This window comes from Lonchura striata, chromosome 34, assembly GCF_050655825.1.
Source record: "Lonchura striata isolate lonStrDom1 chromosome 34, ASM5065582v1, whole genome shotgun sequence".
Classification (NCBI taxonomy): Eukaryota; Metazoa; Chordata; class Aves; order Passeriformes; family Estrildidae; genus Lonchura; species Lonchura striata.
The window spans coordinates 5,952,688-5,979,101 of record NC_140736.1 but is presented as its reverse complement, the minus strand read 5'-3'; the positions used below and the strand labels follow the sequence as shown (position 1 = coordinate 5,979,101).

The 26,414-nt window shown below is 65.1% G+C and overlaps 4 protein-coding genes across 8 annotated transcripts; 2 read left to right on the top strand and 2 right to left on the bottom strand.

Moving 5' to 3' along the window:
• Window positions 1–158: 158 nt before the first annotated feature.
• On the bottom strand, window positions 159–8,014 carry SAMD4B (sterile alpha motif domain containing 4B). 3 transcript variants are annotated; one of them, XM_085564803.1, is made up of 13 exons: window positions 7,881–8,014; window positions 6,819–7,180; window positions 6,024–6,437; window positions 5,355–5,615; window positions 5,168–5,277; window positions 4,805–4,891; window positions 4,011–4,230; window positions 3,313–3,398; window positions 3,107–3,228; window positions 2,438–2,627; window positions 1,712–1,838; window positions 1,145–1,228; window positions 159–826 (listed from the first exon to the last, which is right to left on the bottom strand). In XM_085564803.1, the coding sequence occupies exons 2-13, from the start codon at window positions 7,012–7,014 to the stop codon at window positions 798–800; spliced, it is 1,926 nt and encodes a 641-aa protein (XP_085420929.1). In that variant the 5' UTR covers window positions 7,015–7,180; window positions 7,881–8,014; the 3' UTR covers window positions 159–797. The 3 variants fall into 3 exon arrangements, with proteins under 3 accessions (XP_085420929.1, XP_077645259.1, XP_085420930.1); XM_077789133.2 differs by having other exon boundaries at window positions 1,730–1,838; XM_085564804.1 differs by lacking the exon at window positions 1,712–1,838.
• An 85-nt stretch (window positions 8,015–8,099) lies between these two features.
• On the top strand, window positions 8,100–15,657 carry LRFN1 (leucine rich repeat and fibronectin type III domain containing 1). Of its 3 annotated transcripts, XM_085564800.1 has the most exons (4): window positions 9,987–10,073; window positions 11,335–11,382; window positions 12,267–13,644; window positions 14,187–15,657. In XM_085564800.1, exons 3-4 carry the CDS (start codon window positions 12,281–12,283, stop codon window positions 14,749–14,751), a joined length of 1,929 nt encoding a protein of 642 aa, XP_085420926.1. In that variant the 5' UTR covers window positions 9,987–10,073; window positions 11,335–11,382; window positions 12,267–12,280; the 3' UTR covers window positions 14,752–15,657. The 3 variants fall into 3 exon arrangements, with proteins under 3 accessions (XP_085420925.1, XP_085420926.1, XP_021401326.4); XM_085564799.1 differs by lacking the exon at window positions 14,187–15,657 and having other exon boundaries at window positions 8,100–10,073; window positions 12,267–13,582; XM_021545651.4 differs by having other exon boundaries at window positions 10,018–11,382.
• Window positions 15,658–15,720: 63 nt separating this feature from the next.
• Window positions 15,721–17,204, top strand: SYCN (syncollin). The gene has a single exon (XM_085564812.1). It carries the CDS (start codon window positions 16,317–16,319, stop codon window positions 16,722–16,724), a length of 408 nt encoding a protein of 135 aa, XP_085420938.1. The 5' UTR covers window positions 15,721–16,316; the 3' UTR covers window positions 16,725–17,204.
• A 78-nt stretch (window positions 17,205–17,282) lies between these two features.
• PAK4 (p21 (RAC1) activated kinase 4) lies at window positions 17,283–26,368 on the bottom strand. Its single transcript, XM_085564802.1, has 10 exons — window positions 26,238–26,368; window positions 25,887–25,947; window positions 21,753–24,345; window positions 20,328–20,846; window positions 19,372–19,764; window positions 19,041–19,174; window positions 18,831–18,957; window positions 18,621–18,746; window positions 18,127–18,261; window positions 17,283–18,052 (listed from the first exon to the last, which is right to left on the bottom strand). Exons 3-10 carry the CDS (start codon window positions 22,344–22,346, stop codon window positions 17,897–17,899), a joined length of 2,184 nt encoding a protein of 727 aa, XP_085420928.1. The 5' UTR covers window positions 22,347–24,345; window positions 25,887–25,947; window positions 26,238–26,368; the 3' UTR covers window positions 17,283–17,896.
• Window positions 26,369–26,414: the final 46 nt, after the last annotated feature.

Genomic DNA, 26,414 nt, shown 5'->3' with positions numbered 1-26,414 from the left:
CAAATCCCCCCCGAGACCCCAAATCTTCCACTGTCCAACCCAAACCCCTCCCTGGGCACCCCAAACCCCCCCCGGACACCCCAAAGCCCCCCTGGACACCCCAAAATCCCACCCCACGCCCCCCGGACCCGTTTTGGGGGAAAAAAGCAGCGTCTCGGGGCGGTTTTTGTGTTTAATAAGGTCAATGGTTACCAGCCATATCATAACAAAAGGATTCATAATAAAATGTATCTAAAATAACGATTTTTGTCTTTCTATTTCAGGGCCGCAGCGCTACAAAGGGGGTGGGGTAGGGCGGGGGGAGGGGCTGTACCGAGGGGGGGGCGGGGGCACCCCCACCCCGGAGGGGGGAGGGGGTGGGGCGGTGTTGTACCTAAATTTGGGGTGGGTGTCCCCCCCCTCCCCCACCCCGCGGGGGCCAGGACAGAAATAATTAATTAATAATAATACAATAAAGAGAAAAAAAAAAAAAGGAAAAAAAAAAAACAACGAAAAAGAGGAAATAAAATCCGCAAATCCCCCAAATCCTGGGATTTTTAAAAACGGATGAAACAAACCCCTCCCACTGCTCCCCCCCCCAAAAAAGCCCCCCTGTAGTGTCATGGCCCCCCCACCCCGCGAGGTCATCGGCCAGGGGGCCCCCGCCCTCACCGAGGACCCCCAAAACCCCCAGTGTGGTGGGGGGGGGTCTGCCCCTCCCCTGGTGCTTTGGGGACCCCCAGGGGGGTTGGGGGCAGGAAGGGGGAGGGGGGGTTAAGGAGGTGCCCCCCCAGTTTGGGGAGGGGGCGGCGGCGCCATCAGATGGTGGAGGTTTTGTCTGTGCCGTCTGTGGGGGGGAAAAAGGGGGGGGTCAGGGGGTCCCCGAAACCCCCTCAACTCCCCCTGGGTCCCCAAAAGCCCCGATCCGGGGACCCCCAAGTTCCTGCCCCGCCCCGCTACCCGCCCCAGCCCCTCCCAGCTCCCCCCCACGTCCCCAATGTCCCCCAATGTCCCCCCACGTCCCCAATGTCCCCCCATGTCCCCCCACATCCCCAATGTCCCCCAATGTCCCCCCATGTCCTGCCAATGTCCCCCCATGTCCCCCCCATCCCCAAAGTCCCCCCAGTGTCCCCAATGTCCCCCCCTGTCCCCTGTCCCCCCGCACCCCCCAGCGCGTGCTCGGTCATGCTCAGGCACAGCGACTCCAGCGTGGGGTTGATCTCCAGGTCCGTCCCGGGGGGGGGACACTCTGGGGGGGGAAAAACACAAAAAAAGGGTCAGGGGGGGCGTCCCCAAAACCAAACCCCCCCACCCCAAAACACCCCCCGCCATCCCCAGCCCCCCGCCTCATTTTGGGGGCTCTCTCCCCATTTTGGGGTCTCCGTCCCCATTGTCGGGGACCCTCTCCTCGTCTCCCCTCTCCCCATTCTTGGGGTGCTCCTCCCTATCCACCCCCACCCCACAGAAACAATCTCAGGGGCTTTTCCCCAATTTTGGGCCCCCCACCCCCCATTTCTGCCCCCCTACCCCATTTCTGGCCCCCACTGCCCATTTTTGGGTCTTTCCCCCCACTTGAGGCCTCCCACCCCCCATTTTTGGGTCCCCACCCCATTTTTAGGCCCCTCACTCCCATTTCGGGCCCCCTGCCCTCCATTTTGGGCCCTGCCCTCCATTTCTGCCCCCCCCGCACTCTCCATTTCTGGGACCCCTTCCCCATTTTTGGGACCCGCACCCCATTTCTGCCCCCTACCCTGGGGGAAGGCGAGCAGGGCCGAGCTGTGCACGGGCAGCGAGTGCGTTCTCTGCACGGCCCCGCGGCTCCCGGGGGACCCCCCCGGGCCCCCCCCGAACCAAAGGCTCTGGGGGGGCAGCCGGGGGGTCACCGGGGGGGCAGCACCCCCCGGCTGGGGGGACACCCCTCAAAATAGGTCTCTGGGAGGAGAGGGAGATCCCCCCTCCCCGCCCCAAGCTGAGTAAAAACCAGCAGGGACAGGGAGATGTGCCCCCTCCCCAGGATAACTCCAAAATCACCCCCCAAAATCCTCCCCAAAGCTGCCCCAAAATCCCACCCAAAACCTCACTTCCTCCCCAAAATCCTCCTCAAAATCCACCCCCAAATCCTCCTCAAAACACCCCCCAAATCCTCCCCAAAATCCTCCTCAAAATCCCCAAATCCTCCCCAAAATTCCCCCCCAAATCCCCATCTCCCCCCCAAAATCCCTCCAAAATCCCCATTTCTCCCCAAAATCCCCCATTCACTCAAAATCCTTTCCCTGGCCTCCCCAAAACCCCATTTCCCCCCCAAAATCCCTCCAAAATCCCAGTTTCCCCCCCAAAATCCCCCAAAAATCCCCATTTCCCCCCCTAAATCCCCCGAAAATCCCCATTTCCCCCCCAAAATCCCCCCAAGATCCCCACTTCCCCCCAAAAATCCCCCCCAAAATCTCCCCGGACCCACCTGCCGTCCCTGTGTGCCCAAGGGGGGGGCGCCGAGGGGGGGTCTGGGGGCCCCCCCGGGGGGTCCCAGAAGCCCCAGGCGGGCGGGGGGGGGCAGGGCCCGGGGGGGCAGGACGAAGGGGCGGCCCCCCCCCCGCCGCCCCCCCCCCACAGAGCCAGCTATGGGGAGAGAGTTGGAGCCAAAGGCCCAGCTGGGGGGGAGAGGGAAAACAGGGGGAGTCAGGGGGGGCTGAGACCCCCAAACACCCCCCCAGAACAAAAACCACCCCCCCAAATAGGGGAGAAAGGGAAATTGGGAATTTGGGGGAGGGGGGGAAATCCCTTTGACCCCCCCCAAATCAATGTGGGAGGAAAAAACAGCTGGAGAGAAGAGAAATCCCCCAAACTGCCCCAAATCGCCCCAAATCTCAACGCCCTAAGCCCCTCCAAACTGCAGATTGAGCACAACCCATGCAGGGGGAGAGGCTCAGACCCCCCTCCAAAAAAAAAATTGGGGTGGGATGGGGGGGGGGATTGAACATTTTGGGAGTTTTGGGAAGAGGGTCAGGACCCCAAGCAGCCCCCAAATCCTGCACAGGATGGAAATGGGGTTTTGAGGGGGGGGCAGCAGCACTGGGGGGGTCTCCACCAGCACAGGGGGGTCCAGCAGCACGGGGCCCCCCCAAGGTACCTTTTGGGGGGCCGGTATCCGGGGGGGCCATCCAGGGGCCCCTTCTTGGGGAAGGCGCGGAGCAGCTTCAGCACCTGCTGCTTCCAGGACTGGAGCCGCTTCTTCTGCGTCTCCGTGAACGCCTGGGGGGGCCCGGGGGGTCACGGGGGGGTCCCCGGGGTTTGGTGGGGACACAGAGACCCCCCAGGACCCCCACCCGAGGGTACCTCGTGGCTCAGGCACTTCTCGAGCAGCTGGAGGTAACTGGTGATGTTCTCCTCGTCCGGCCGCGACACCAGGAGCTGGGTGCACACTGCGGGGGGGGTCAGGGCCTAAAACCCCCCAAAACCTCCCAAAAACCCCCAAAATCCCACCCCAAATCCCTGAGATACACCCTGCAGCTGGGTGCACACTGCGGGGGGGGTCAGGGCCTAAAACCCCCCAAAGCCTCCCAAAAACCCCCAAAATCCCACCCCAAATCCCTGAGATACACCCTGCAGCTGGGTGCACACTGCGGGGGGGTCAGGGGCCTAAACCCCCCCAAAGCCTCCCAAAAACCCCCAAAATCCCACCCCAAATCCCTGAGATACACCCTGGAGCTGGGTGCACACTGCAGGGGGGTCAGGGGGCCCAAACCCCCCCCAAAGGGCCCAAAATCCAGCCAAATCCCACCCCAAACCCCTGGGAGCTGTGGGGGAGTCAGAGGGCCCTAAAACCCCCCCAAACCCCCCAAAATCCCCCCCAGACCCCACCCCAAAACCTCCAGGAGCTGTGGGGGGGGGGGGCGGTTAGGGGACCCCAACCCCCCCCCCCCAACCCCAAACTACCCTGGGACACCCCCAAATCCCTCCCCAAACCCCCCCAGGACCCCCCCCAGAACCCCCCCTCCCCAAGCCTGCCCCCGTTTTTGGGGCTGGGGGCTCACCCTTGCCCATGACGCGCGTGAACTGCCCCGGGATGTCCCCGTCAGGCACCGGGGCCGCGGGGGGCTCGGCCTCGGGGGCCGGGGGGGCCGCGAAGGCCTCGGGGGGGGCCCCGTCGGGGGGCCCGGGGGGCGGGGGGGGCCGGAAGGCCTTGATGGGGGTGGCCAGGATCTGCTGCAGCTCCTGCAGCGCCGTCCACAGGTTGCCCCCCTCAAGGATGTCCTGGTTTGGGGGGGACATGGGGGGGGTCGTCAGGGACACGGCCACCCCCCCGGCAGGGCTGGGGACACCGAGACATCGGGAACCGTCCCCCCCCAGCCCTGGGGATATCAGGGACCCCCTGGACCGTAACTGGGGACACTGGGAACACTGGGAACCAGCCCTGGGGACCCCCCGGACCACAACTGGGGACACTGGGGACACTGGGAACCAGCCCTGGGGACACTGGGGACCCCCCGGACCACAACTGGGGACACTGGGGACACTGAGAACCATCCACCGCACATCCCTGGGGACATCAGGGACCCCTGAACCATAACTGGGAACACCGGGGACCCCCTGGACCAGCCCTGGGGACACCAGGATCCACCCCCCCTGCCCCAGCCCTGGGGACACGGGACCCCCTGAACGAACCCAGGGGACACCTGGGAACTCACCCTGGAGCCACCACGGGGGTCTGGGGACATCAGGGACCCCCTCCAGGAGCCCTGGGGACCCCCAGTGCTCTCCCAGTCCCTCCCACTGTTCTCCCAGTGCCCCCAGTGCCCTCCCAGTCCCTCCCAGTGCTCCCAGTGACCTTCTCCAGCGCCCTGAGGACACTCTGCCGCTCCCGCAGCTTTTGGATGCTCAGGGCGATCTTGTGCCGGGCACCCTTGGTGACGTTCTGGGGGGGACAGGGGTGTCACACACCTGTGGCAGGTGCCGTACACCTTTTGGGGGTGTCACACACACCTTTTGGGGGGTATCCTGCACCTGTGGCAGGTGCTACGCACCTTTTGGAGGGTGTCACCTTTTGGGGGGTGTCACACACCTCCGGGGAACACTGGGGACACCCTCTGGGAAGATCGGGGGTGCTGCCAACCTCTCCCCACCATCCCCGGTGACACTGGGGACATCGTGAGCCCCTCTAGGGACGCCCCCAGCCCCCTCCCAGTCCCACCTGGGACTCCAGGTGGTGCTCAGTCAGCGTCATCATCTCCTCGTAGCTCATCTGCGCGAACAGCGCCGCGTACTTGTGCAGCCGCAGGCTCTTCAGCCACGAGGGGACATCTGGGGGGTGGGAAGGGGCTGTGTGAGGTGACAGCTGCCCCCCAAACCCCCCAAACCCCCCGGAGCCCCCCACCCACCCTTCATGCCGCTGCCGTCCTCCTGGAAAGAGTTGCGCCCGCCGGGCTCCTCGGTGTGCTCGCTGCCCGACGAGGCCACGCTGCTCTGCGGGGACAGCGGCGCGTGCTCCCCGAAGGCCGCTGTGGGTCCCCGGGGGGCTGTGAGGGGCTCCTCAGGACCCCCCGGCCCTGCCCAGTCGCCGCCTGGGCTGGGCTGGGCGCCACCGGGTGCCAGGGCCAGCGAGCGCTTCAAGGGGCTGGGGTGCAGCTGGCACGGCAGGGCTGGGGGCACGGGGACGGTGTCGGTGTGGGGGGCACAGCAGAGCGCTCCTCATGTCCCCCTGCAGCCCCCAGCCCCTTTTCCCAGCGCCCCCGTGCCCTCCGGGGTCCCTCTGGCTCCCAGCCCCTTCCCCTCATTTGACACTGTCCCCCCTTCCCAGCCCCTTCCCCTCCTTCCTCCTCCCTTTTCCCATTTTCCTGCCATTTTTCCCAGCTTCTCCTCCCTTTTCCTACGTTTTTCCCCATTCCCTCACTTCCCCTTACCTTTCCCCCGTTTTCCCCCCATTTTCCCCCACTCTCCCCATTTCTGCATCGTTTCACCTCCCTTTTCCCCCAGTTTTCCCCACATTTCTCCTCCCGTTTCCCCTCACTTCTCCCTTTCCCCCCGTTTTTCCCCATTTCCCCCGGTACCTCCGGAGCCCTGGAACGGGGGGTGCCCGTTCTCGCGCGGGGCCGTGCCCGGGGGGTGCTGCTCGGCCCAGGCCGCCCCGCCAGGCTCGGGGGGCTCGGGGGGCCACTCGTGGGCCGGGGGCCGGCGCTGGGGGGCCGGCGGCGGGGCCAGCCGCTCCTCCAGGTGGCCGAGCCACAGGGCAAGCGCGCTGCGGTCGTCGGCTGTGGTGGCGGGGTGGATGAGGGCGTAGGACAGCAGCTGCCGCGACTCCTCCACGCAGCGGTTGCTCTCGATGGCGTCGGCCAGCACCTTCTGCAGCCGCTTCATGTACTCGGCCTTGGCTGCCGCGTTGCCCGGCTGCAGCAGCGGCAGGTGGGCCAGCAGCAGGGCCACCGCCGCCTCGGCCGGCTCCTGCGGCCACTGCGAGATGGCCGCTGGGGACGGGGACACGGGCAGGGTCAGTGGGGACACACGGGGGGCAGCAGGGACAGCCCTGGATCTGCAGGGACACCCCTGGGTCCTCAGGGACACACAGGGGGCAGCCAGGACACACAGGGGTCTGCAGGGACAGCCCTGGGGCAGCAGGGACAGCCCTGGGTCCGCCGGGACACAGGGACAGCGGGGCCACCCCAGCTCCGAGATGGGTACAGGGGACACACAGCCACCCCTGAGCCCCCAGACTTCACCCCTGGCAGGACACCAGGACCCCAGATCCCCGTGCAGCATCCCCGGAACCCGTGCAGGACCCCGGTACCACCCTGCGCACCCCCCCAAACCCCCCCAAGACCCCCCAGACACCCCAGGCAGGCGCTCACCGGCGCTGTTGGCCTCGGCCTCGAGCAGGTGGATGTCGGGGCAGTCGGCCAGCGAGTGCTCGAGGCAGAGCTGCAGGAAGCGCGCCTGGGTGCGGCTGACGCGCTTCAGCAGCGCCAGCAGCGCCACGGTCTGCTCGCACTCGCTCCAGCCGCGGAACCAGCCCGCCACGATGCCCACCTGGTCCCGGAACATCATGGCTGGGCTGGGGGCTCCGGAGGGGGGAGGGGGGAGGGGAGGCGACCCTGCCCCCCCCTCAGGTGGCGGGGGGGCCCCCCCGGGCCGGGCAGCGCATGGGGGGTGCGGGCGGGGGGTGCCGAGGGGCCCCCCCGGGCTGGGAGCGTGCGGGAGGGTCCGGAGGGTCCTGCGGAGAGAAGGCAGCGGGTCAGGGGTGGGGACACCCCAAAATGGGGACACCCCAAAATGGGGACACCCCCGGGAGGGGACACTGGGGAGGGGACACAGGATTGGGGACACCCCCGGGAGGGGACACCCGAGAGGGGACACCGGAATGGGGACAGCCGTAAGGACCCCCGGGACGGGACACCCCTCTCTCAGGCACACCGGACAGGCGGGGGACACACACAGCCGCTCTCCGGGGGGGACGGGGATCCCCGAAAGGCACCGGGGACCCCCCGAGAAAGGCCCCACCCCTCTCCCCCGAGCACCCTCCCGTACCGGGGGACAAGAGACCCCCAGAGGGAACCGGGACTAAACCGAGACCCACCGGGGCCCCTCCAGGTGACCGGGACCCCCGAAACCCACCGGGGACGGACCCCCGCTCCCACCCGCAGCGATCCCGGGTTCCAGCACCCCGCACGGCCGCGGGGGCTCCGCGGTGTCCCCGCCCCGGGCCCGGGGCTCCGCCGCCGCCGCCGCCGCTGTCCCGTCAGCGCGGGGCGGGGGGCGCGGGGGGCGAGCAGGCCGGGCGGGCCGGGGCCGGCCGCGGGCGCTCGGGGAGCCCCGGGGAGCCCGCGGGGGGCTGGCCCGGCGGTCCCGGAGGTCCCGGGCACCGCCCGCGGGGTCCCGGCGGCTCCCGGGGGTCGCGGCCGCCCCTCACTCACCGCCGCCGCCGCGCAACGTCAGCGCGCACCGCACGCACCCAGCGTCCTGCGTCACCGCGCCGCCGCCGGCCGGCCAATCACAGAGCGGAGCGCCGCGGGGAGGAACCGCGCGGCCCCGCCCACCGCGAAGGGCGGCCAATGGGAGAGCCCCGCGCAGGCGCGCGCGGAGGGGGCGGGGTCAGGGGTGAGCGCGGGGTTGGACACGCCCCCCGGCGGCTGGGCACGCCCCCTCCTCCTCCGCGCAACTGTCAATCACGGACGACACGCCCCTTTCTTTCTTTGGCCACGCCCCTGCCTCCTCGCGCTGTCCCCCAGTGCCCCCCAGTATCCCCCAGTGCACCCCAGTGTCCCCCAGTGTCCCCCAGTGCCCTCCTAGTGTCCCTCAGTGTCCCCAGTATCCCCCAGTGTCCCCCCAGTGTCCTCCAGTATCCCCCAGTGCCCCCCAGTGTTCCCCAGTGTCCCCCAGTGCCCTCCTAGTGTCCCTCAGTGTCCCCAGTATCCCCCAGTGTCCCCCCAGTGTCCTCCAGTATCCCCCAGTGCCCTCCCAGTATCCCCCAGTGCTCCTGGCCCTGTGTCCCCCAGTGCTCCCAGTGCGTGCCCAGTGCACCCCAGTGTCCCTGGTGTCCGTGTGTCTGTCCCTGTGTCCCTGGGTCCATTCGTGTCCCTGTGTGTGTCCCTCTGTCTGTCTGTCTCTCCGTGTGTCCATCCCCGTGTCCGTGTGTCCATCCCCGTGTCTGTATGTCCATCCCCGTGTCCGTGTGTCCATCTCCGTGTCCATGTGTTCATCCCCGTGTCCGTGTGTCCAGCCCTATGTCTCTCTGTCAGTGTGTCCATCCCCATGTCCCTGTGTCCATGCCCGTGGCTGTGTGTCCGTCCGTCTGTCCGTGTGTGCATCCCCGTGTCCCTGTGTCCATCCCCGTGTCCATCCCCGTGTCCGTCCATCTGTCCGTCCGTCTGTCTGTGTGTCCATCCCCGTGTCCATCCCCGTGTCCGTCCGTCTGTCCGTCCGTCTGTCCGTGTGTCCATCCCCGTGTCCCCTTGTCCATCCCCGGGTCCGTCCGTCTGTCCGTCCGTCTGTCCGTGTGTGCATCCCCGTGTCCCTGTGTCCATCCCCGTGTCCATCCCCGTGTCCGTCCGTCTGTCCGTCCGTCTGTCCGTGTGTCCATCCCCGTGTCCCCTTGTCCATCCCCGGGTCCGTCCGTCTGTCCGTCCGTCTGTCCGTCCGTCTGTCCGTGTGTTAATCCCCGTGTCCATCCCCGGGTCCGTCCGTCTGTCCGTCCGTGTGTCCGTATGTCCATCCCCTTGTTCATCCCCGTGTCCATCCCCGTGTCCGTCCGTCTGTCCGTCCGTCTGTCCGTGTGTCCATCCCCATGTCCATCCCCGTGTCCGTCCCCGTGTCCGTCCGTCTGTCCGTCCGTCTGTCCGTGTGTCCATCCCCATGTCCATCCCCGTGTCCGTCCGTCTGTCCGTCCGTCTGTCCGCGCTCCCGCCGCGGCCCCGCCCCGCGCGGCCCCGCCCCGGCCCCGCCCGGCCCCGCCCCGCCGGTTCTGCGGCTCCGAGCGGCGGCCGCGGCCTCACCGGGGCCTCACCGGGGCCTCACCGGGGCCTCTCCGGGGCCTCACCGGGGCGGCGGCTCCGGGGCTGCTCCGGGACCCCCGCACCCCAAGCCCGGCGGCCGCCCCCGGTGCCGTCCCGCGCCCGGGATCCATCCCCGGCTCCATCCCGGATCCATCCCGGATCCATCCCCGAATCCCGGATCCACCCCGGATCCATTCCCGGATCCATCCCCGAATCCCGGATCCGCCCCGGCTCCATCCCGGCCCCCATCCCCGCATCCCGGCTCCATCCCGCATCCCGCTCCCTCCATCCCGGCCCCCATCCCCGCATCCCGGCTCCATCCCGCATCCCGCTCCCTCCATCCCGGCCCCCATCCCCGCATCCCGGTGTCCCCCCCGCCGCCATCCCGGTCCCCTCTCCCCTCCCCCGGTCCCATCCCGGTGATTCCCGACACCCCCCCCACCCCCACCGCTCCTCCCCAGCCCCGGTGAAGCCGGGCCCGGTGCCCCCCGCCCCAATTCGCGTTTCCCCCCCCCTTTCCCGGTGCCCCCCCGATGCCCCCCCAGTAGGGCGAGGCCCGAGCCCCCCTCCCCCCCGGAGCAGCGATGGGAGCGTCCGTGGGCTGAGCCCCCCCAGGTACCGCCGGGGGGCCGGGAGGCACTGGGAGGCACTGGGGCTGGACTGGCCTGCACTGGGCTATACTGGGATGTACTGGGGCTGAACTGGCCTGCACTGGGCCATGCTGGGAAGCACTGGGAGGTACCGAGTCTGTGTTGGTCTGCATTGGGCCATGCTGGACTACACTAGGCCATACTGGGCTGTACTGGGATATACTGGGCTGTACTGCTCTGTACTGGATAATACTGGGCTGTGCTGGGCTGTACTGGGATATACTGGTTTGTACTAGTCTGTACTGGGCTGGGCAGTGTCTGTAATGGTCTGTGTGGAGATGTACTGGTTTGCACTGGGCTGTGTTTCATTGTACCGGCATGCACTGAGCCATACTGGGCTATACTGGGCTATACTGGGCTGTGCTGGGCCATGCTGAAATGTACTGGGTTGTACTGGGCTATTCTGGGCCATACTGGGATGTACTGGGTTATACTGGGCTGTGCTGTCCTGTACTGGGTTATACTGGTCTGTACTGGCCCATATTGGGCTGTACTGGCCCATACTGGGCTGTGCTGTTCTGTACTGGTCCATACTGGGCTGTGCTGGGATGTACTGGGTTATACTAGGCTGTGCTGGGCCATGCTGGGATGTTCTGGTCTTTACTGGGTGATGCAGTACTGTACTGGTCTGTACTGGGCTGTGCTCTTCTGTACTGGTCCATACTGGGCCATGCTGGGATGTACTGGGCCATGCTGGGCCGTACTGGGATGTACTGGGATGTGCTGGGCCGCATTAACCTGGAATGGACGCTGGGGGTGTGTGCAGGGGATGCTGGGCTGAACTGGGCCGGACTGGGCCAAACTGGGCTGGACTGGGCTGAACTGGGCTGAACTGGGCCAGTGTGGGCTGTACTGGTCCATACTGGGCTGTGCTGGGCTGTACTGGCTGTGTGCTGCTCAATTGGTTTGTACTGGCCCATACTGATGGATGTGAATTTGTACTGGTCTGTACTGGTTTGTACTAGTCTGTACTGGTTCCTATTGATGGGTGTAAATCTGTACTGGTCTGTATTGGTTCATACTGGTCCGCACTGGTCCCTGTTGATGGGTGTGAACCTGTACTGGTCCATACTGGTTTGTACTGGTCCCTGTTGACGGATGTGAATCTCTACTGATCTGTACTGGTTTGTACTGGTGGAACTGGGTCTGTAGTGGTCTGTACTGATGGATGTGCAGCCTGTACTGGTCTGTACTGGTTTGTACTGGCCTGTCCCCTGTCCCCACAGGCCCCACGGCAACACCTGGACAGGACCAGGATGGAGCCCTGAGAGAAGGTAATGGGAGCACTGGGATATCACTGGGAGCACTGGGATCTCACTGGGATCTCACTGGGAGCACTGGGATCTCACTGAGATCTCGCTGGGAGCGCTGGGATCTCACTGGGATCTCACTGGGATCTCGCTGGGATCTCACTGGGAGCATTGGGATCACTGGGATCTCACTGGGAGCACTGGGATCTCACTGAGATCTCACTGGGATCTCACTGGGATCTCACTGGGAGCATTGGGATCACTGGGATCTCACTGGGAGCTCTGGGATCTCACTGGGATCTCACTGGGAGCACTGGGATCTCACTGAGATCTCGCTGGGAGCGCTGGGATCTCACTGGGATCACTGGGATCTCACTGGGAGCACTGGGATCTCACTGGGATCTCACTGGGATCTCACTGGGAGCATTGGGATCACTGGGATCTCACTGGGAGCTCTGGGATCTCGCTGGGATCTCACTGGGAGCACTGGGATCTCACTGAGATCTCGCTGGGAGCGCTGGGATCTCACTGGGATCACTGGGATCTCACTGGGAGCACTGGGATCTCACTGAGATCTCACTGGGATCTCACTGGGATCTCACTGGGAGCATTGGGATCACTGGGATCTCACTGGGAGCTCTGGGATCTCACTGGGATCTCACTGGGATCTCACTGGGAGCATTGGGATCACTGGGATCTCACTGGGAGCATTGGGATCTCACTGGGATCTCGCTGGGATCTCACTGGGAGCATTGGGATCACTGGGATCTCACTGGGATCTCACTGGGAGCACAGGGATCTCACTGGGATCTCACTGGGATTTAGCAGTGTGTTGTGGGATCTTGTGGGCAAAGCAGGATCCGCCGGGACCGGCCGGGCCCCGCCATGACCCCGCGGTTCCCCCGCAGGCGCGGCCGCGGGGATGGCGAAGCTGCTGGTGCCGCTGGTGGTGCTGGGGGCCGTGTCCGGGGCGGGGGTCCCGGTGTCGCCGCCGTCGCCGCGGTGCCCCCCGCGCTGCCTGTGCCCCGCGGCCGCGCCCAGCCCCACGCTGCTGTGCGCTCGCACCGGGCTGCTGGCCGTGCCGCCCAGCCTGGACCGCGGCGCCGTGGAGCTGCGCCTGGCCGACAACTTCATCGGTGCCGTGGGCCGTGCCGACTTCGCCAACATGAGCAGCCTGGTGCACTTGACGCTGTCGCGGAACGGGCTGCGCCGCCTGGCCCCCGGCGCCTTCGCCGACCTGCGCGCCCTGCGAGCGCTGCACCTGGACGGCAACCGGCTGCCGGCGCTGAGCGGGCCGCAGCTGCGCGGGCTGGCCAGCCTGCGCCACCTCATCCTGGCCAACAACCAGCTGGCCGCCATCGACGCCGCCGCCTTCGCCGCCTTCGCCGCCACCGTGGAGGACCTGGACCTGTCGCACAACAACCTCCCGGCGCTGCCCTGGGACGCCGTGGCCGCCATGGGCAGCCTGGCCACGCTGACCCTGGACCACAACCTGCTGGAGCGGGTGCCGGCCGGTGCCGTGGCACGGCTGCCACGCCTGGCTCGGCTGGACCTGACGGCCAACCGGCTGCGGGCGCTGCCGCCGGTGCCAGGGCCGCCAGGGCCGGCGCTGGCGGCTGGGGGGAACCCCTTGCACTGCAACTGCGAATTGCTGTGGCTGCGCCGCGTGGCTCAGCCGGGCCGCCTGGAGACCTGCGCCACGCCGGCGCCGCTGGCGGGGCGCCTGCTGGGCGCCGTGCCCGAGGAGGAGCTGACCTGCCGGGCCCCCGCCGTCACCGCCGCGGCCGCGCACCCGCCCGCGGTCACCGAGGGGCAGCCGCTGCGCCTGGGCTGCGCCGCCGTCGGGGACCCGCCGCCCGCGCTGCACTGGCTGGGCCCCGACGGGCGCGTGGTGCAGAATGGCTCCCGGCGCTCGGTGGGCGCCGACGGCTCCCTGGAGCTCCGCGTGGCCACCCTGAGGGACCACGGCGGCTTCACCTGCGTGGCCGCCAATGCCGCGGGCGAGGCGGCCGCGCGCGTCGACGTCGTGGTGGTGCCGCTGCCGGTGCCGCGGGGACGGGACGGGGACGGGGAGGCCGCGGCTGCTGAGCCAGGGCCGGGACCCTCGGATATGGCCCAAGCGGGCGTCAATGACACCTGGGGGGGGCCCGGGGAGCGGCGGGTGGTGGCGGCGGAGGTGACGGGGTCCTCGGCGCGCATCCGGTGGCTGCCGCAGCGCCACGTGCCCGGCGTGCGCATGGTGCAGATCCAGTACAACAGCTCGGCCGACGATGCCCTCGTCTACAGGTGGGCGCCCGGGGGTGTCCCCGGGGGGGCTGGGGCGGGTCTGGGGGCGGCTCCAGTGGGTTTTGGGGAGATGTGTGGTGCTCCGGGGGGGCTCCGCTGGGTTTTGAGGGTCTCTGCGGGGCTCCAGGGGGTTCTGGGATGGGTCTGGGGTGTCCTCGGGGAGGCTCAAGTGGGTTTGACGCAGTGATGGGGAGGTTGGGGGGCTTCAAGTGGATTTTGGGTGGTCCGGGGGGGGTTTGTGTGTCCCTGAGAGTTGTGGGGGAGGATGTTCAGGTGGGTATTGGGGGGTCCTGGGGGGGCTCTGAGGGGATGTGGGAGATGTCAGGGGAATTCTGTATCTCTGGGGGGCTTTAGGGGTACCCCGGTGAGGTTCTAGGGGCGCTCAGGGGCGTCCTGGGGGTCTCTGGGGAGTGTTCGAGGTGTCTGGGGGGATCCTGGCACTCTGGCACGTCTTCGAGGGGTCCTGGGCGGGTTTTCGGCTTCCTGCGGAGGGGGGTGCGGGGGTCTCGCCCCTCCCCCGACTCCCCTCGCCCCCTCCCCAGGTTGTTGCCCCCGTCCAGCCGCACCTTCGTGCTGCGGGACCTGGCCCCGGGCCGCCAGTACGAGCTCTGCGTGTCCGCGCTGCGTGTGGTCGGGGACCCCCCGGCCGCCCCCCGCCCGCTCGGCTGCGTCTCCTTCGCCACGGCCGCCGCTCCGCCGGGCTGCGCCGCGCCGCCGCGGCCCCACTTCTTGGGGGGCACCGTCATCATCGTCATCGGCGCCGCCATCGCCGCCTCCGTGCTCGTCTTCATCCTCATCCTCACGGCGCGCTGGAAGGCGGCGGCGGGGGCGCGGCGGCCCCCACCCGCCCTCACCAGCGTCTGCTCGCAGACCAACGGCGGCCCCCGGCCCGCCGAGACCCCCGAGCTGCCGTCGCTGCCCCCGCTGCCCCCGGCGGCAGCCGGCGGGGCGCGGGGGCTGTTCCCCAGCCACAGCTACCCCCGGCGGGCGCGGCCGCGGCGCCACGGGTCCCTGCCGCGGCTGGACGCGCCCGAGGGGAGCCCCCTGGGACCCCCCCTGCGCCCCTCGTTCGGCAGCACCCACTGGATGCTGGAGAGCACCGTGTGAGGGGGGGCACGGCGGGAGTTGCCCCCCCGGCCCCCTCTCGGACCCCTCCTCGGCAGCACCCACTGGAGCCCCCCCGGGATCTTCCTGGGTGGGGGGCGGCGGTGGGACCCCAGCTCGTGGGGGGGCGGGGGGGTCCAGGGAGCGTCAAAGCTCGCCCGGGTGGCCCCCCCGGACCCGTTTGGGATCCCCCGTGGGTGCCACCGGGAGTCCGCCAGGTGACCCGCCCCGCCCTGGGGGCACCTGTATGCAAACCTTTCCCCCCAAAATCCCGCGTGGGGACCCCCGACATGCGCGGGCACCGCCGCACGCGTGGGGACCGTGGCAGGGGCGCCCCCGCGACGGGGGGGCCCCGGAGCCGGAAAAAGCTGTGGCTCCCCCCACGCGTGTCCCCCCCCCCCCCCGCCCCTCGAGATGCGCACTTGGGACTTGCGTGTGCGCCCCAAAATTTGTGTGCCCCCCACTCCCGCCCCACGCGCGTGCCCGGCCCGCCCCCCCCGCGGTGCCTTCGGCCGGGCCGGGGGGGCCCCGCGCACGCCCCCGACATCTCTGCACAGATGACACGAGACCCGCAGCCCCCCCACCAAAAACCCCCCCACGCGGGGGAGGGTGGGGGGCAAAAGGGGGACCCTCCCGATGCCTGGGGACCCCCCCGTGTGTCCCTCCCGTGGCCTCTGCCCCCCCCAAACTCGACCCGGGGGTTCCTATCTGGCTGGTCTGGATAACCCTGGGGGGGCGCCCCAGCCCCCCCATTTCCCTCCCAGCCCCATTTCCCCCCCCCCCACCAAAATTCCTCAGCTCCTCCCCATCTCCCCCCCCTCCCAAAACGCCGCCCCCCCACCAGCCGCCCCCCTCGGGCCCTCGCAGTGTTTAACACGAGTTTTTACATTAAAAACCTGTGGCCCCCCCGGGGCAGAAACGCGAGTGTGAATGGGGGGGGTGGGAGCTCGGAGGGGACGGGGGTCAGCCTCACTTTGGGGCAGGACTCTGACTGGGGGGATCCCCTCTGTCTTTTGGGGGGGGGTCCCTGCCCGGGACAGGGGGTTTTATTTCCTGGGGGGCGTCCCAGCCCGGTACGAGCCCCCCCTGGCTCTCCCACCCCCAACATCCCACAATGTGGGCAGGTCGGGGCTATGCTAATGAGGCAACAATCCCCGCCCCCCGTGGTTGCCATGGTGACCGTCTCAGCGAGGCAAGCTTGGGATCATGAATATGCAAACAAGGGGCGGAGCCCACCAGCAAAAGCCCTGGCTAATTATGCCCTCATTTGCATACAGAGCACCTGGTTCCTAGCCTGGCCTTGGGTCCTCCCCCCTGCCCAAGGCCGCAGCAAGGTTGGGGGCGCGGGGGAGTCACCTGTGTCCCTTCCCATGGGGGGAGGGGCAGACCTCGGGACCTCCCTCACCTGTGTCCCTTCCCGGGGAGCTGGCACACACCTGGCACCTGTGTCCCTTCCCGGGGAGCTGGCACACACCTGAGTCCCCTCCCAGGCGGGCCCCGCCCGGTGGCCTTGGGCCGGGCTATAACCGCGCGGCGAAGGCGCCGGTGAGGCCCGGGAGGTGACAGCCATGGCGTTGGCGCTGCTGGTGACTCTGGTGGCCGCGGTGGCTGCGCTGGGCCGGGGGGTGCAGGCCCAGTGCCCCACAGCAGCAGAGCTGCGCCCCACCAACGGCACGCAGCTGTGCGCCCTGCTCTACGCCGACAACAGCCCCTACTACGACCAGTGCTGCGCTGGTGACGTGCTGGAGGTGCTGCCGGGCAGCGACATGCCCTACATGCCCCAGGGGTGGTCCGCCCGCGCCTCCTCCCTCGTGGTGGGCACCAGGTGCAAGCTCACCGTGTGGTCGCGCCGGGCCAAGGACGGCAACTCGCGGCACTTCGGTGCCGGTGCGGTGCCGCGGCTGCAGGAGCTGCGCCGGGGGCTCTTCGGGGACTGGAACAACGCCATCCGGGCCCTCTACTGCACCTGCAAGTGAGTGGTGGCGCGGGCGGGGCGACGGCAGGACCGGGGGTGAGAGCAGGCAGCGGGAGGTGCCGTGAGGCAACGCGGGTCAACGTGAGCCAGCACGGGTCAACACGAGCCGGCACGGGTCAACGTGAGCCAGCACAGGTCAACACGAGCCAGCGCGGGTCAAGGCGAGCCAGCACACGTCGCTGCGAGTCATCACGGGCCAAGAGGAGTCAGTGTGGCTCGACCTGACTCAACGTGGGCCGAAGTGACCCCGAGCTGGCTGCGAGATGCCGACGTGAGCCAAGCTGAGCCGCCACAAGCCAGCGCAGGCCAAGACACGCCAAGGCGTGGCAGCGCTGGCCAAAGTCACCATCAGGGGCCAAGCCAAGCTGAGCTGGGCCAACGCGAGCCAACCCGGCCGAGCCATGGTGAGACCCCGTGTGTGCCGTGGGCCGCCGCAGCCCCCCGCCCCCTGTGCAGTCAATAAAGCCCTGAGGCAGCACCAGCTCCTGCCTGGGGGTCCTTTATTGGGGGGGGTCCCCGTGCCCCCTGCCCCCCAAAGAACCACACAGCACACGGGGGGTCCAAAAGGACACGTGTAATTTAGGGGGGGCCCGGTGTCCCCCCGGGGCACCCCCGTCCCGCGCAGTACAAAACCCGACCATATAAATATCGCTTTGTTAAAAAACAAAACACCCCTGGGGAGGGCAAGGGGGAGTTCCGGGGGGAAGGAACCAACAACAGCAAACAGGAAAAAAACCCCAAAATCAACAAAAAGAGGCGAGGGAGGCCCAGGGTGGGACGCACCCCGAATCAGTAGTGTGGTGTGGTGGGGAGAGGGGGGGCTGTAGTTTTGGGGAGCCCCTCGCATGGAGATCTAGGGGGGGGCTATACCCCAGTGCCCAAAGGGGGTAGAAAAGAGAGGGCTAAAAAAAAAAACAAAAAAAGGGGGAAATGCCCCAAATGGGTCCCAAAGGCAGAAGGGACCAGGATTAGCCCGTGCACCCCCAAATCTCTGGGATGACAGCCACCCCCCCCTTTCCCCCCCAAAATCTCTGCTGTGGGCTCCCCAGCTCAGTAGTACAGGTCGGGGGCCAGTGTCCCCCAGGAACATCCCAGTCCTGCTCAAGTTTGGGGGTGCAGCAGAGGAGGAGGAGCAGGAGGGGGCCGGGGGTCTCCCCCAGGGCAGGGGGGCTCTCACCGCAGCCGGTGCTGCCGCATGAGGGGCACAATGCAGGCGGGGGGCCCCGCGACGCCCAGGAAGGGGTGGCGGAGCAGCTCCGGGGCGCTCGCCCGCTGTGCCGGGTCCCGCACCAGCATCCGCTCCAGGAAGCCCTTCAGGGATGGGGACACCTGGGGGGACAAGAGGGACGTGAGAAACACCCCCTGGGACTCCCCAGAAACGCGGGGGACTCCCCCAGAGTTACCTTGTGGCCGTTCTTGAGCCGGGGGGGAAGGTTGTCCCGGATCAGCTTCATGGCTTTGAGGGGGGGCTCGTTGAAATAAGGGGGTTCCCCATCCACCATCTCGATGACCATCACCCCCAGAGACCAGATGTCCACCTGGGAGGGGGGAGATGGTCACCCCAAAAATGAGGAGGGGGTTGGGGGGAGCCCCTCAAATCCACTCCATGCCCCTCCTCCCAAATATACAGCATCCAGGATGGAGGGGTCGGGAGGGGAGGCCACTTGGAGCCCCTCAAACATACACTGGGTACCCCCAAACCCACCCTGGGCAACCCTAAACCCATCCTGGGCACCCTCAAACCCATCCCAACATCCCCACAAGACACCTCAAGGTGGCAGGGAAAGCAGATGAGCTTGGGGGCCCACATGCCCACGCCAAACCCCCCGAAACCCACCCTGAACACCCCCTAATGACCCCCAGGACCCCCTAAACTCCCCCGAGCCCACTGACCCACCTCTGGGCCATAGGGCAGGCGTGAGATGAGCTCAGGGGCCATCCAGTACGGAGTCCCCACCAGGGACTTGCGCCGTGGCACGTCCTTGTTCACTTGGGCGCAGAAGCCGAAATCCGAGAGCTTCACCTGCAAGCGGGGCCGGGCTCAGGGTCAGGGCGGGATCCCAAAGGATCGTGGGGAGGTTTGGGGGAGATTTCTGGGCGTTCCTACCCGCCCGTCGTGCGTGAGGAGGATGGAGTCGCTCTTGATGTCGCGGTGGATGACGCCCTGGGCGTGCAGCACGGCGAGCGCCCGCAGCACCGAGCGGCACACGGCCGCGATCTGCTCCTCCGACATCCTGGGGACGGCACCCTGTCACCACCCTGCCGCCACCACCCTGTCCCCTCTGCCACCCATGCAAGCCCCGCTCCCCGAGGTCACCTGGTATGGGTGACGATGTCGGTCAGCGCGCCGCCCTCCAGGAACTCCATGACCACCCAGAGCTCATCGCCCACCAGGTAACTGTTGTACATCTCCACCACGTTCTCGTGCTGGTGGTCCCGCATGATCACCACCTGGGACGGGGGGAAACGTGGGGATGGGAGCCTGGGACTGTCCCCAGGGCATCGGGAGGTCCCTAGTGGGTCACCAAGAGGCCTTGGAGGGGCTTTGATGGGCTCTGAGGGATCCAAGGGGTTCCTGAGGGTCTCCGAATTCACTCCCTGAGGGTCCCCAAGGCTCTCAAGGGGTCTCCAGGGCTGCCCCCCCTCACCTCGTTGAAGAGCAGCTCCCGCCGCTGCTGCTTGCGCAGGTCCATCTTTTTGACGGCCACCAGCTTGCCGGAGCCGCGCACGGTGGCAATGCAGACGACGCCCGTGGAGCCCTCGCCGATCTTGATGAAGTTGTCCAGGTACGTGCGGGGGTCGCCGGGGTCCACCACCATCTGCAGCGCCGCCCGGAACTGCTCGTGGGACACGCGCTGGGGCCCCGCCCCCGGAGCGGGCGCGGGGCCGGGGGGACGCGGGGCCGGGGGCTCCGGGGCCGGGGGAGGTGGCTCCGGGGCTTTGGGGCGTGGGGGACCGGGGGCGTGGGAGGCACCAGGAGCGCCGGCAGGGACCGGCCCATTGGGGGTCCCCTCCTGCGGGCGTCCCGGGTGGTGCTCGGCCTGTGGGAACAGGGGAGAGGGGTGTCAGCCCCCGGAATTCCCGTGGGAATGTCGGGGGCCAGCACCAGGGCCTCCGGGCACAGGCCAGAAGGAAGGAGCAAGAGGAAGAGCAAGAGGAAGAGACGCTGGAGCCACAGATGCAGCACCTGGGACCAGATTCTGACTGGGACAAGGGAAGCTGCGAGGAAGAGGAGCAGAAGAGCTGCTTCCAAGGAAGAAGAGAAGAGGCAGAGCGAGGAAGAGGAAACTGTTTTGGTGCCAAGGACGCAGCACCGGCAGGGGAGGCGGTGGCCCCTGCACATCCCAGTTCTGGGAAGCTGCGAGGAAGAGGAGCAGCTTCTGAGGAAGAACAGGGCAAGCACAGTGAGGAGGAGGAAGAAGAAAAAGAAGAAGAAGAGGAAACTGCTCCAGAGCCAAGGAAGTAACTGGGGAAGGAAGCTGCTGCTGATCCCAGTGAGCATGGGAAGCCATGAGGAAGAGGAGCAGAGAACCCACTCTGGAAGAGGAAGGAGAGCAGGAAGAGGAAGCGGAGGATGAGGAGAGGCCGGGGGACACCCCTTTACCTGGGCGCTGCCCCCCCGGCCGGGGTCGGTGTCGGCGCGGGGATAGGTGTGGAAGGGGCGTCCGGGCACCGTCTTCAGCCCCGCTCCGGGAGCGCCGGGAATGTCGGGGGGCCGCAGGTCGGGCCCCGAGAGCGGGCGCTGCTCGCGGGGCGGGGGCCGGGGGGGCCCCTCTCCGGCCGAGCTGGATTTGGGGCGGCCCCCAGGGGGATGGAGGGGAGGGTGAGGGTTGGGGGGCTCCCGCCCGGCCGCAGCTTTGGGCTCCTCCCGCTGCCGGGACTGAGGGGGGCTCGGCTCGGGGTCCCCGCGGCGGCTCTTGCCGGGCTCCGGGCGGGAGCGGGGGGGCCCCGGGGCCAGGCCGTTCTCCGGGGGGTGCCGGGAGGGGCAGGGGGGGCTGTCCTGGCGCAGGGAGTTGGAGCGGGACACAGACACGGCCGCCAGCTCGTCCAGGAGCCACGCCAGGGTCCTGTCCCGGACCCCGGGGGTCCCATCCCGGGTGCCTTTGGAGCCGCGCACGATGGGCTGCGGGAAGGGGGAAACACATGGGGGAAACGGGGGAAAAAGGAAAAAAAGAAACAACAGAAAGATGACATGGAATGGCTGCAGGAAGATGGCAGGGGGGCAGAGGGGAGGGGGTTTGGTTTGGCTGGGGTGTCCCTCCGGGAAGAGTCCCAGAGCCCCAGACGATCCTGTGTGCTCCCCAGGGATTGGGGTCTAGCCTCGCTGGGAGGGTCCCAAAATATTGGGGCGGGGGGGGGGGTTTGACGGGGTGGGATTTGGGGGGGCATCAGAACTGAGGTAAGAATGGATGGATGTGGCAATGGGGAGGATGTGGGAATATGGGGGACTTTAACAACTGGGGACACACACAGTGGGGAAGAGATCAGGTGGGAAGGACTGCGAGTTCCCATGTGGTGGGCTGGCTCCAGGTGTGGGGAAGAGTCTCACCACACCTATCCTGGGGTACCCTGCCCCAAGACCTCCCAATTCCTCCCAGTTTGACCCCAAAGAGCATCCAGGACTCCAAGACCCCAAATTCCCCCAGCCCAGCGACTGAATGAGCCCCCGCCTCCCCGTTCCCTGACCCACGATCCCAAAAGCCCCATGTCCATGACTCCCCTAAATTGTCTTTTAGGGAGGTAGGAAAGGCAGGGGGACCCAGCTCCCACCTCCCTGACCCCCAGAATCCTACCAGTTTGGCTTTTTGAGCTCCAAGAGCAGCTGGCAACCCCTGACCTGCTCCATAACCCCTGAACACCAAAGAACCCCAAAATCCCCATGTTCCCAGACCCCCACACTGCGCCCAGCCCAGCCCCAAAGAGCACCCAGAACCCTGTTACCTCCTCCAAAACCCCAAACCCAGAACGGCCATGCTCTCCCCGCCCCACATCCCCCCCCCGAATTCCCGACGCTCCCGGCTCCCCGCACCTTGTGGGCCCCACGGATGGCGGTGATGCAGGCGGGGTCCACGAGGGGCTTGGGGCGGCGGGCGGACTCCTCGAGCAGCCCCTGCCACTGGCGGGGCAGCCCCGTGAAGCGCTGCTCCGAGGCGTCGTACCCCGTGTGCACCCGGTGCTCGAAGTTGGACGGCGCCGAGATCTCCACCCGCTTCTTCTTCTTGGAGAACATGGCCCGGGACGCGCTCCTGGCAACGGGATCGGGGCCCAGAACCCCAGGGTTACGGGGAGGGAAGCGGGGGCTGTCATCAGGAATGGCAACAGCCCCCAAAACCCAGCCCTGGGAATGGGAGCCGCCCCTGGAATCCGGCGCCACAACGGGGAACGTCCCTGGGAACGGGACTGGCGCCCAAATCCCGCCACTGGAATCGAATGGAAACATTGGGAAGAAATGCCTTGGGATGGATGGGATCAGCCCCGAAAATCCCACTGTTGGAATGGCTTTTATCCACTCCCCTCCAGCATCCCCCACTTTTATCTGGTTACTCCCCATTTTTCCCCCAAGTCCAAACTTGGAAACACCAGGGGCACCAGAAATTCCCACTGGGAAATGGGAGAAATCCATTAACCCAACCAGAACCAGCAAACAGATTTAAAACACCCCAAAAAAACACAAAAAAATCTGCTTTTCCTGGGATCTCAGCGCCAGGATCAGTGCTCTGGGGCAGGATCCGAGGGTTTTGCTAATTTCCATGGTTTTCTGCAGTTTTCAGGCCAAGAACAAGCTGAGCTGGGAAGGTTTTGGGAGTGTGATCCCAATGGGGGCATGAATCCCTCTGGGAATGGCCCCAAAATCCCATGGATCTTGGGTGGGTCCATTTTCCCCACTTTCACTGCTTTTCTCAGTGGCAATTTTCCCATTTCCTCCTATTTTTCTCCAGCTCCTCGGCTCAATCCCATTTTCCAGACTCCAGAATCCCACTGCCTCCAAGGTTTTCTCACTATTTTTCCCAATCTTTGAGGTTTTCTCCTTTAATCAATGATCCATCACAAAGCTTTTCTCCTCCTCCACTTCAACTCCAGCCAAAAACGGTCAGAATTTTGTATATTCTCCATTTTCCCTGCTCATCCCTCCTTCCACCTTCCTAGGACACTGCTGGGATCCTCTCCGGATTGCAAAATCCCACTTCCAGATGGAAAATTCTCCTGGTTTGGGGAAATCGATGCTAAATTTTGAGTGGAGGATTAAGATCTGCTGCATCTGGGCTTTTCCCGTTGCAAGTTCCATGGGAAATATCCAAGGATGGTCCAGGTCAGCCAGGATGTCAGGGAGGTGCAGGATCTGGTGCGTCTGACACCAAATCCACAGGATTTCACCCCAAAACCCCTCTTTTTTTTCAGATGGTTGGGGGGAAAACCGGCAGCACTTGGCAGGGGCAGAGAGGTCCTGAAGAATTCCAGAGGGATTGATGAGGGCCAGGAGGGGTGAACTTATTCCTCAGCCTTTCCCAGGTTGCATTCCTGGGATCCCAGCGGGGTTTAATTAGTTACCAATTAACAAGGAACTGAGTACATACTGGGCGGAATAATCTCTGTTTTCCCTAAAATTCCCAACAAAATCCCACAAATTCCCTCCAATCAGTGACATTTAGGCTGTGTCCTGGTGGGAATCATGCTGGCAGCTTTGGGATGAAAAAGAAAGGGAAAAGTGAAGGGAAGAGAATGTGCACAGAGGTACTTCACGCCTTCCCATAAAGCCCAAATCCAGGAAAATCAGATGTTCCTGGGCAGGAGAGAATCCAGGACGGGACTGAAATGGGATTTTCAGCAAACTTCAGGATTTTTACACTGGAGCTGGGTGAATTTCAGGAAAACAAATGCCCGGCGTGGCACCACAGCATTCCAGACACAGAGTTTGGCTTCATCCCACTTCCCAAATTCCAGTATTTCCATTTCTCCCCCCACTGTGTGGAACTGGTCCATCCATCCCATCTCTCCTCTTTTTGCCCCAAACTGCTCCACTTTCCCCCAAGATTCCAAGCGGGCCCCCTCGGAACCAGAGAGTCCTGGGAAGATGGGGAGAGCTCCCAGGGAGAGCTGGGCTTGGAGCCTTCCCTTTGAGAAAATTCCCTGTGAGAAAATTCCACCAGACAAAAAACTTACCTCGTATTCCCACCGCTTATTCCTGGATTTTTTTTTTTTTTTCCCCCCTCTAAAGTTCCCTGAATCCCAAACTCATGCTGGGTTTGATCCTTTTGGGAAGAAGAGAGAAGAGCCAAAGTCTCTGCTGGAAAATCCCTGAGCTGGATTTTTCCTCTTGGGGAATTATTTTCCTGATGTCAGCCGGAACAGGAAGAGACTCCAAACCCTCCAAATCCACATCTTCCATGAAAAATTTCCAAATTTCCACCTCCAGGGCTCCCCCCCGGTGGGAATTCGGGATCCTCGGGAAAGCAGCAAGAGGGACAGAGCAAAGCGTCCCGAAAACTCCCGGAATTCCGGCAGAATGGGTGAAAGCGCGTTTTCCTGATTCGCACGGCTGATCCCGATGATCCCTGGAGCTCTGGAATCCCAGCCCAGATCCTGCTGGGAACAGGTCGGGGCTGCTCCAAGGGGTTGTTTTCCTTAAAAAAAAAAAATAAACCGGAGCGGGAAGCGGCGCCGGGCGGTGCCGAACGGTATTCCAGGTGGGAATCCTGGGATTTGATCCCCCGGGTCGGAACGTTGGGATTCCCCGCAAAGGGGTCACGATCCCGGGAAAGCGAGGCCGGCCGGGAAAGGCGAGTTGGACTGGCCCAGCTGGATCTGCCGGAGGAGGAGGAGGAGGAGGAGGAGGAGGAGGAGGAGGAGGAGGAGGAGGAGGAGGAGGAGGAGGAAGAGGAGAAGTGTGGCTTTTGCTCAGAGGAATCCCGGAATTCCAGGAATCTGGCGACCCACCAGGAGCCTCCAAAGCTCAGGCGAAGAGGAAAAAATCCGGGAAGGGACCCGGAAGATCTGAACTCCTGGGAAAAGGGAACGGAGCGCTCAAAGCTTCCGTGACCACTGGGAAAAGCAGGACGGGAGGGAAGGGGGAGAGCAGGGAAAGGAGGAAGGAGAAAAGGAGAAGCAAGGAAGGAGAGCAGAAGGGGGAAAGTGTAAAAGAAAGAGGAAAAAGAGGAATTCTGGCGGAATTCAGCTCTTTTCCTGCAGCAGGAAGTTTCCCCGGAGCTGGACATGCAGGGAGAGGGAGGGAGGAACATCGGGAATCTCCGGCTCGGGGGCAAAGGAAGGGCCAATTAACAACGATCCAATTAATCAGTAACGATCCCGTCCATCCATAATGATCCAGGTCACCAAAATCCAGGAAAATCCCTCCTAGGGCTGGTTCAGGAGCACCTCCAGAAAACCCAGACATTCCTCCCAGAGCTCCAGGGAAGCCAGGGTTTCTCCCACGGGAAACGAACAAATTAAAAGATTAATTAAAGCCACAGGCAGGAATATCCTTGGAATTTCTTCCTGGAAACTCGGAGAAATTCCTGCTTGTCCTGCAGCTGTTAACGAGATGTTGGTGTCCAAATTCCCGTCTTTTAGCCCCAAAACCCAGCAGGGAATGGTGGGAGGGGGAAGTCTTTGGCCATTTCCAAATGACTGCTGGATCTTTTCCACATCTGGATACTTCCCATAAACCAAATTTCCACTTATTTCCAAGCCGACCACGGGTCAATCCCTCTATCTCACCATTGCTCATCTGAAAATTCACTAAATTACAGGGAAAATGCAACGAAAGCACAAATCCAGAGGCTTTTTTGGAATTTTTTTCTCCTTTTCAGTTGAGGAATGGCGATGGGAACACCACAAAAAAACAGTGGGGATGACAATTCCCTTCCCACTGCGCCAAAACTTGGGGGGAAACGCTGTTTTTGGGGGAGATAGGGCATTTCATTTTAGGGGACACACTGTTTTTGAGGAGTTTTAGGGCATTTCATTTTAGGGGAAATGCTGTTTTTGAGGAGTTAGGGCATTTCTGAGGAATTCCAGTGCCCCTCTGCCTTGGAGTTCCTGACCCAAATCCACAGGGAAAAAATCCATCGCAGGGCTCTGGGGCTGGGTAGGAGCGTGGGGAGGAGACCCCCATATCCCCGTGGGATAAGAAACTCGGGGAATTAATTCCGGATTCGCTTCCTACCTTCCGCGAAGGGAAAACGGTCCTGTCTCAGCTCCGCGTTCCAGGTGCTCCGGTAAGAGCGCTGCACGGGAAGAACGGGATTCCCTCAGGAGCAGCCCGGACCTCCCCTTTTGGGGTGTTTTTGGGGCGGGGGGCGGCTGGATCCATATCCCGATGCTCCCCAGGAATTCCAGGCTTTCCCAGCGCTGCTGCTGCCGCCCCTCCAGGGATCGGGGCAGCCTCCAAATGCCCCCAAGCCCACCCCCAGCCGCCCTCCTCCATCACCAAGTGTCTCCTCGGCCCTGGGGGGGTCTCCAGAGCCCGGATCCCCCCGGAATTCCCGAATCCCTCCCAAGCCCCCTCAGGCCTCACTCAGCCGCCGCCGCCGCGGCCATGTTGGGATCCAGCCACATCCGGGTCCTCCCACGTCCGCGTCGCCGCGACGACAGGCCACGCCCACGAGGGGCGGGGGCACGGACGGGAGGGGCGTGGCGAGCCAAATGTGGCCAATGAGCAAAGGGCGAGGAGCCATACGGGAAAATGGGCGTG

Bases quoted from the DNA above. Each gene is read 5' to 3' on its own strand.
- SAMD4B (XM_085564803.1), bottom strand. From the start codon at position 7,014: ATGATGTTCCGGGACCAGGTGGGCATCGTGGCGGGCTGGTTCCGCGGC. The intron at 3,399-4,010 runs GTGAGCCCCCAG...CCCCCCCCGCAG, and splicing joins CACGCGCGTCATGGGCAAGG to TGTGCACCCAGCTCCTGGTG. The intron at 827-1,144 runs GTGCGGGGGGAC...TCCCCCCCACAG, and splicing joins GACCGAGCACGCGCTGGGGG to ACGGCACAGACAAAACCTCC.
- LRFN1 (XM_085564799.1), top strand. From the start codon at position 8,719: ATGTCCCTGTGTCCATGCCCGTGGCTGTGTGTCCGTCCGTCTGTCCGT. The intron at 10,074-11,334 runs GTACCGCCGGGG...CTGTCCCCACAG, and splicing joins CGTGGGCTGAGCCCCCCCAG to GCCCCACGGCAACACCTGGA. The intron at 11,383-12,266 runs GTAATGGGAGCA...GTTCCCCCGCAG, and splicing joins GGATGGAGCCCTGAGAGAAG to GCGCGGCCGCGGGGATGGCG.
- SYCN (XM_085564812.1), top strand. From the start codon at position 16,317: ATGGCGTTGGCGCTGCTGGTGACTCTGGTGGCCGCGGTGGCTGCGCTG.
- PAK4 (XM_085564802.1), bottom strand. From the start codon at position 22,346: ATGGATTTCTCCCATTTCCCAGTGGGAATTTCTGGTGCCCCTGGTGTT. The intron at 18,747-18,830 runs GTAGGAACGCCC...CCCCGCTTGCAG, and splicing joins TCCTCACGCACGACGGGCGG to GTGAAGCTCTCGGATTTCGG. The intron at 18,053-18,126 runs GTAACTCTGGGG...TTGTCCCCCCAG, and splicing joins GGCTCAAGAACGGCCACAAG to GTGTCCCCATCCCTGAAGGG.